The sequence below is a fragment of the Calonectris borealis genome, chromosome W (assembly GCF_964195595.1).
Source record: "Calonectris borealis chromosome W, bCalBor7.hap1.2, whole genome shotgun sequence".
Lineage (NCBI taxonomy): Eukaryota > Metazoa > Chordata > Aves > Procellariiformes > Procellariidae > Calonectris > Calonectris borealis.
Window position 1 is genome coordinate 33,572,601 of NC_134351.1, and position 8,836 is coordinate 33,581,436.

Genomic DNA, 8,836 nt, shown 5'->3' on the forward strand with positions numbered 1-8,836 from the left:
TACCATTTTTAAGATTTTATGTCATAAACCTTTGATTTGGGGAAATATTCTCAGGTTATCAATGACTAAATTCCAAATTTACCTGGAATTATTTTAAAGCTGATCTCTCTCAAAAAAATAAGGATTACTTGCATTTAAAGTTCAGGAAAGTCATATAAAATAAATAAGGTTCTTAAAACTTGGTTATTATGTCTTGTTGTACACTTGTCTCTGCCTTGAACCACAGGCATTTCAGTACCCACGAATTTGTTGGCTGATCATAACTGTGCATAGTCAGTATTTACAACAGTACCTGTTACAGCTTTCTTGTCTGTGACCTGTGTTTTAAAGGATAATTATGCTTGTGTCATTGAGTTTGCAAAAGGAAACTGCCTGCATATTTAATTTACCACTTACCTATGAATTGTAAATGAATCAGTTAAATCTTACATTTCAGCAAGAAGGTGGAAAACATGAAATGGATCTCTTTATCAAATAAAATGGAATTGCATGGATTGATTTAAAAAAAAAATAAAAATTTATTTTCATGACCACATAAATTTGTCTGTCTTTTTTTATTCCAGAATCGAATGGAAGAAAGCAAAGCACTCTTTAGGACAATTATCACATATCCATGGTTCCAGAATTCTTCGGTCATTCTGTTCTTAAATAAAAAAGATCTCTTAGAGGAGAAAATTATGTACTCCCATTTAGTTGATTATTTCCCAGAGTATGATGGTAAGTATATTGCCACCAGAGCTCATGCCCCATTTACACTGCGGTAATGACAAAATGTAATAGCCTTGTCCATATTTTGCTTAGAGGTTCTTAGGACAAAGATTATCACCCATTCTTTATTACACCCATTTTCTTCTTTACAAATTGTACTTAGTACACTAAATGGTTAGTTTGTAGTTGAATGACTTGCTGGTCATGTTTTTTTAAAAATTATATGAAAAGGAAAAAATGGTTAAAAATAGCAATTTTTAATACACCAAATTTTTAAAGTCACTGAAGTCTTGTGGGATTTTCTAGATTGCTAGGATTTCATTTTATACCTCCATTAATTGTGGATAGGATGGCGGTACCTTTCATGTGAAATTATTGATTCTAGATGAGTAACATCATATTAGCAATGGACCTTATTCTGTCCTTGTTCATAAGTTGGGGTGAGGGTTTGAACTGAAGTATAAAGCTAAAATTACATAAAAAATACATTTCTCATTTTTACACATTGTCTCACATACTCTTCTTTTTTTTATTTTTTTGTTTTGTTTTTGTTTAGTATTTGTTGTTGTTTTTTTGTTTAAGGCTGGATATCTGAACAGAAGTGTCGTAAATTCTCTGTGGCTGTCAGAGAAACCAGTATCACTCCTCCCACCCTTTCATTATACCATTTCTTTTTTGCTTCCTTTATTTTAATTTCATGTTACTTATGTGAAGTTTAACGTGCTTGTCCCAGAAAACATTATGTGGAACACACAGCTCTTTCTAAGGAAGCTGTACTTTCAGAAAGTCCTCCTGAGGTGAAAAGCTAGGTATTCTAAGATAACTGAGTGGAGGCTTTGGTAACAGAGAAAAAAATCAAATTCATACAGTAACATCTTTTTTGTCTCACCAGAGAGTGAAAAGCAGATTCAAAAGCTACAAAAAAGATTAAATCTCTCATTTTCAAAACTAGAGAGTGATAAAAGGAAAAAGTTACAGTTTTTTCCTGTTTGAGAGGAAAGGATGTGTTCACAGTGAACAGCCTGCAGGATCAGACCATACTTATTTACGAGTCAGTGTAAGTTTAGTTTGATAGTACTATACAGAAGAGAACTGGCAGTTGAATAGAAAATATTCTTGTCCTTTCAAGTTACAAGTGTGACAGGTGCCCTAGATGACATCCTGCAGGTGAGAAGGCTCTACGGGCCCTTCTGTTATCATCACTCAAGTGGAGATACACCTGTGTTAAATGCTTGTCCAGTAAAAAACAGACAAAATTCACACAGAAAGGTTGAGGTTGGAAGGGACCTCTGGAGATCATCTGGTCCAACCCCCCTGCTCAAACAAGGTCACCTAGTGCCTGTTGCCCAGGACCACGTCCAGATGGCTTTTGAATATCTCCAAGGAGGGAGACTCCACAACCTCTCTGGGCAACCTGTTCCAGTGTTTGGTCACCCTCACAGTAAAAAAGGGTTTCCTGATGTTCAGACGGAAACTCCTGTGTTTCAGCTTGTTCCCATTGCCTCTTGTCCTGTCACTGGGCACCATCGACAAGAGCCTGTCCCATCTTCTTTATACCCCTCCTTCAGGTATTTGTACACATTGATGAGATCCCCGCCTGAGCCTTCTCTTCTTTAGGGTAAACAGTCCCAGGTTTCTCAGCCTTTCCTTCAGTCCCTTAATCATCTTTGTGGCCTTTTGCTGGACTCTCTCCAGTAGCTCCATTTCTCTATTGTACTGGGGAGCCCAGAACTGGACACAGGACTCCAGGTGTGGCCTCACCAGTGCTGAGTAGAGGGGAAGGATCACCTCCCTTGATCTGCTGACAACACTCCTCCTAATGCAGCCCAGGATACCATTAGCCTTCTTTGCAGCAAGGGCACATTGCTGTCTCATGTTCCACTTGGTGTCCACCAGGACCCCCAGGTCCTTTTCTGCCAAGCTGCTTTCCAGCTGGGTGGCCCCCAGCATATATTGATGCCTGAGCTTGTTCCTCCTCAGGTGCAGGACTTGGCACTTCCCTTTGTTGAACTGCATGAGGTTCCTGTCAGCCCATTTCTCCAGCCTGTCGAGGTCCCTCTGGATGGTAGCCACTCTCAGTTTTGTGTCATCAGCAAACTTGCTGATGGTACACTCTGCCCCATCATCCAGATCATTAAAGAAGATGTTAAACAGGACTGGACCCAGTATTGACCCCAGGGGTACCCCACTAGTTACTGGCCTCCAACTAGACTTCGTGCCACTGATCACCACCCTCTGATCCCAGCCATTCAGCCAGTTTTCAGTCCCCCTCACCGTCTGCTCATCCAGCCCATACTTCATCAGCTTCTCTATGAAGATCTTATGGGAGACAATGTCAAAAGCCTTACTGAAGTCTAGGTAGACAATATCCACTGCTTTCCCCTCATCTACCAAGCCAGTCATTTCATCATAGAAGGTTATCAGGTTTTCAATCAGTCAGCTCAGAGAAACCCTCTTCCTCTTCTCCTTTGCCATGGGTAAGGGAAACAAAAGAAGGTTATGGACCAGTAGGGCCATAACCAGTAGGCCAGACCTGAAAGTCTTTAAGCATCTGACTAATTCTGCAGATCTTGCTGGACTTAACCCCTTAGACAAGGTTATGGTTTGATTTGATTTCTTCTGGTGGAAAGATGGGGTTGGTTACACAGTCTGTGGCTTGCATGGGTCACTGTGTGGTCCCCTCTGCAGTTCCAGCACCCTGTTTGGAGATGTTGAAGATGGACAGATTTGGAGAACTCATCAGAATTAGGTATTTTTCAGCTGGATCACTTCTCCCGTGCAGTTTCCTGTGTGGTAGCACAATGGAGAAAGTAGCATAGGGATGAGAAATGCTAACCAGGATGGCAAATTGGACTGATTAAACTAAGCAATTGTACTGCACAGTATGTCATAACAAAATTGGATGAGAGACTGAGACATGCTCAAGGGTCAGAGTGTCACATGAAGGTATGCTTTCAGAGCTAATACTAAAAGACTGACTCACAGACTGGAATGAAGAGCTGGGAGAGGGGAAAAAGACAAAAAGGGGCCATGCTTGGGAAGGAAAGAAGAGAAAAATGTCTATCCACAGGAACACACTCCCCTCCAGAGTCTTCAAAGAAAATAAATTATTACACTCACCAAGCTAATGTAGCCAAGCCGAATTGTAGTACTTTTTATATAGGACTTGACTATCATATAGAGAGACCCTTTGAAGACTGCTAAATAGGGAGCAATGGACAAGAAACCTACTGATTTGTATTATAATTCCTTTTCAAGATTATTTAGCTCATAACCACTTAGCATTGTAAATCTAACATTGGCTCATTCCCTTTTTTCTAAATTCCTGAGGCGGCAAACTTTCTTTTTAACCTCAGTTTTCCGTACTTGAACTCCAGTAAAAAAAAATTTAAATTACATGATAATCAGCAGACATGTTATTAGGTAAGCAAAATTTGGATACAGGCTTTGAATAGTGCAGTAGATTTTGAGAGAGGGACAACCCTACCTGTGTCTACCCACTGTAAAACTGTTTAACAAAATTCTAGGAAGTTGATTAAAACAGTAAATGGCTTATTTTGAAGAAATCATTGTCTTTGAAAGTCTAGGAGTCTCCTTTACAAATATTTAAACTTATTAAGAGTAAAAAAACAGAAGTGGTGAAATTTATTGTTGCTGCTGTTTCTATAGAATATGTGCTGAAGCTAAAGGCTAGAATCTGTTGTGTTTAGAAATTTTAAAAATTTTGAACAGTCCTCTCTGTCCTACCTCAGAGAACTTACTGTCTGTTTACATGTTCTTCTCTACATCTCAGCAAATGTGTAGTCTGTGTATGTGTCTATATATATACATATATATTCATGTGCATACACCAGGATATTCCAGAATCATGTTCTTCCACAAGGCTTTGCAACCAATAGATATCAGAAAGCATATGATTTCTCTTCTGTGCTTCCTTTGCTACCTATTTTTTTGCAGTTATCCAAATTAGAAATGTTTACAATTGTATTTAAGTATTTAAAATAAGTTTTATTGTGCAGTTATTGAAAGTTATGTGGGCACACGCTAACCCCCTAATACAGATTTCATAACCACTGAAGGACAGAACTATATAACAGCTGAGCGCTGGTATTTATATTGTCATGTAACAAGACCAGGACTAATGAGGAGATAGGAGGAGGAGGCACAGCAAACATACATGTTCTGTAGAAACCCACATTGCAGAAACAGGAGGGCAAGGGAATAATGGCCTATGAAAATTGCACTGGAACAGAATTGCAGTATAGGAAAACAATAGCTTGTGGCTAATGTTCCTGCTTCTGTGCTGCTCTTTTGGCTTTGAACATGAACAAATCCTCACTGTTCTAGATTGGAAGTCATTATTTTGCCTTCTGTCTTGTGTAAAGCAGAACATGCAGTTTGGTTACATAGACCTTGTGTTCTGAGAATTACAGACTTAATTTAGATTTAATAGGATTGTTATATATAATTTAGATAATTGTTTTGTTAGAACATTAACTTTTTGCAATTGAACAGCTTCAACTAGCAAGCATGTATATTTTATTATCACTAAAGTAAATGAAATTCTATTGGAGACAGTCAGACCAGTTTAGGATGTAACTTGATTATGCTACGTTTTAAAAGAACGTACTTAAGTATAGTTTAAATATAGTAGATATAGACTGAAAATGGGCCAATTCTATTAATTTTTTAAAATATTTATTAGTATAAAGCAACTATTTCTTCTGTTCATTTCGTGTGGTTATAGATCATCAATTTCATCTCTCCATTTTAAACATCTTATGGAAGAAAGAGGATAGTCAGCAGGAAAAGAACAGCTCTTGCATGATCAACTTCTGGATTTTCCTTCTATTTTTATTTTTTAATGGGAAAAAATAGTATATGGTAGTATTTATTAGTAAAAAATTTCCCTTCTTCTCTTATATGAGGATCACAGACTGAGTCTTCCTTCTGTTTTCTGCTCCCCTAAGGTTCCCCTCCTAAAGAAGCTCAAATATTGAATTGACTTTAGGAAAAACTGACTTTCTCTTCTTAATTATCAGGACCACAACGGGATGCACAAGCGGCACGAGAGTTCATCTTGAAGATGTTTGTAGACCTGAATCCAGACAGTGACAAAATTATCTACTCCCACTTCACGTGTGCTACAGACACAGAGAATATACGCTTCGTCTTTGCTGCTGTCAAGGACACAATCCTACAGTTAAACCTGAAGGAGTACAACCTGGTCTAACTGTGCCTAGGAGGCCCTCCAAGACCACCTTTGCGTGATTGAAGATACACAAGAGGGACTGTATTATCTGTGAAAACAAATTGCGTAATACTAATTTATTGCTGGCCTGGACTCTGTGAATGTCCACAGAGTTTTTAGTTAATATTATGATTTTATTTAAACTATATGGAGGAAAAACAAAAGATGCTGAAGTACATTCACAGTACATTTTCTTATTTTTTAGGCAAAACCTTGTGACTCAATGTGTTTTAAATTCTCAGTCGTACACTCACAAAGGATAACAGTTTTTTGCTATTGAAGCAAAATCAAGCTGGTTTCCTCTTTCCCTGACCTTTTATCTCTCCCTCCTTCCTCCCCCCCTTATGTTTTTAAAGGTACAATGGCCGTTTTCCCAGTTGCATTCCTTGGTAAAATATTTTCTGTTGAGTGATTTGGTCAGGAAAAATGCTATCATCAGAACTGAAGTTATCAGTCATTCAAATTTTATAGAATGTACTTTCTCTGAAGGATCAAAAGTATTGATAGTGTGATTTTTAAATTCTTGACATGGATGTTTTCATTCTGTCTTCACTTCTGAGGCTAGAATATTGGGATTGCAAAATGGAAATAGTTGTGTACGGATTTAGAATTTAACCATACTTTCACAGTTCAGAAAGATGCATAGAAGACAGTAATGAAATAATTAAAGACACAAACCTGGGACATTCATGGAATATCATAAAATATCTTTTTAATTGCCGTGTGCCATTATTTTCTCTTTTCTTTATTCACAAATGCCAAACAGAAATGTCATGGACACTACATTTTCCCCAGTGGCTACAGCCTGAAACAGTGGTGGTTGGGTGGGGTTTTTTTTCAGTTGTGTGCATTTTTTCTTAAGTTAGAGCTTTTTTAAAGCGTGTTTTTCCACAGTAGAAAAAAAAATTTTGTTGTATAAAATCTTGCCAAATCTGGCTTTTTATAAAACCAATACTTTTGAAACATAAGATACCGATTGAAATGCCAAACTGATGGATTGGGAACTGACCTGATTGAGTCAACTGCCAAATGATAAACAAACATAGTTTCAGCTCATATGTTCCCTTTTTTAGAAAGTGTTCCATTTTCTAATGCCAAAAACAACAGTGTGAGTGAATATGCTACTAGGTATACGTGTATAGAAGACAGTTTAACTCTCGCCTTATGTCAGAGATGGCATGAGATTGCATATAATGTTTTCTGTAATAATATCAAAGCACCTTTGTACAGCATGAGATTATTGATGAGTGATCACATTCAGGAATCTTTCTTGATAAGGTTGCCTCTTAACCGATTCACAGACATTTGATAGGCTTCATGCAAAATAGCCTCTCTTGATGTTCTTTAGAAAGATTTATTAATGTAAATGAAACAGTAAGAAAATTACTCTTGAAATTTAAACGTGCAAATTTTTAACAGCAAAAATGTAGCACACATCGATGAGCAGCTTAGGTTGAAAGGTGTTTTTTTGACAGGTGCATGATTGCTAGCAAGCTACAGAGAACTCAGAGGTCAGACGTAATTGGCTTGATTATCTACAATGCCAAGTAGCACTAGAGTGCACTTAGCACAGAAATTGCTGCCTCTCAGCAGCGGAGGAGAGGTAGAAAAAGAATGACTTATTAGTTGAGTAACAAAGTTAACAATAAATACTAATGAGATGTTTTTCATCCTTAACCCTCCCAACTCCAAAACAACAATAATAAGAACAGTTGCTATTTTTTGCTTCCTCATAAAACACGTTATAATTGAAAACTGGTTGTAGGTATAGTGCAATTATGAATGCTATAATCATTGTACATACATATATATATATATGGCAGCATCCATATTGGCTTTGTAATCATTAATTTTTGGCAAATTGAATGTGCTGTTTTGATATGTATCTATGTAATTGTATTGTATGTCTTACAGCTAATTCACATTTTAAATAATGTTATTTTATTTACTTTTTTAAGAGAAGAATGTAAATTTTGTCAGTTTATTTCTGACTAGGGATTTGTTGTTTTTATTTAAAAAGCAAAAAAAGCTTATTATAGTACAGAGTGGTACTAGCATTGTGCTGTATAAAATCATTTGTACGTTCCTGAGTAAAAGTAAATTGGAGACACACAGAGGACATTCACAATCAAAACAACACTTAAATCTTGTCAGGGCTTTATAAAGATGTAGAAACCATTTTTGTTGGAAGAATTTATGCCATTATATCTAGGATTGGAACATAAGCTCTTAAATATGAATTTGTATTTGGCAGATTCAACTTCGGTTAATTTTACCTTTCTAATAGCCTTTATTAAAAAAGTGAATTTAGAGACATTTCAAACCATTGAACATAAGTACTAATGGGTATATGCTATTTCCCTAAAAATATAATGAAAAAATACAGAACATCAGATCAGTTAAACATTATTTCAGAAATTACAGAAACCTTAGATCTAACAATAACAAAGTCGCTAGTGTTAACAATTTTAAGGAGTTAAAGAATTTTATTTAATAAAGCTAAAGCAGGTAGTTATAGGTTATAAAAAGTGACACTGACATTCTAAATATGTGATCAGAACAGTTATTCTTGTTATATATGTCATTATAAAATTGGTCCTGATCTTGCTTATAAACATAACAAATCTTCTGTTTCCACTGTTGACTCTGGAGTGCGTGATAATATCCCTTCTTTTAACCTGGAAATACATTGGCCACCTTGGATTTAGTGATATAAATAGAACTGTAGCAAAAAAAAAAAAAAAGCCAGTGGTGTCTAATGAAGGTTTGGGGTTTGTTTTGTTTTGCTTTGTTATGGGATATTGAGGGGGGGAATGGACTTTTAAGTTTTGTATAAAAACAAAACAAAAGTTTACTCATGCTTTATAGATATATTGT

The 8,836-nt window shown here is 36.5% G+C and overlaps 1 protein-coding gene across 1 annotated transcript in view; it reads left to right on the forward strand.

Annotated features, from left to right (window-relative positions):
- Window positions 1-6,320, forward strand: part of LOC142074924 (guanine nucleotide-binding protein G(q) subunit alpha) — a 176,333-nt gene extending 170,013 nt beyond the window's left edge. Inside the window, exons 6-7 of the mRNA XM_075135932.1 lie at window positions 564-717; window positions 5,751-6,320. Coding sequence (XP_074992033.1) covers window positions 564-717; window positions 5,751-5,941 — 345 coding nt within the window. The 3' untranslated portion in view covers window positions 5,942-6,320. The remainder of the gene's footprint in view (window positions 1-563; window positions 718-5,750) is intronic.
- Window positions 6,321-8,836: the final 2,516 nt, after the last annotated feature.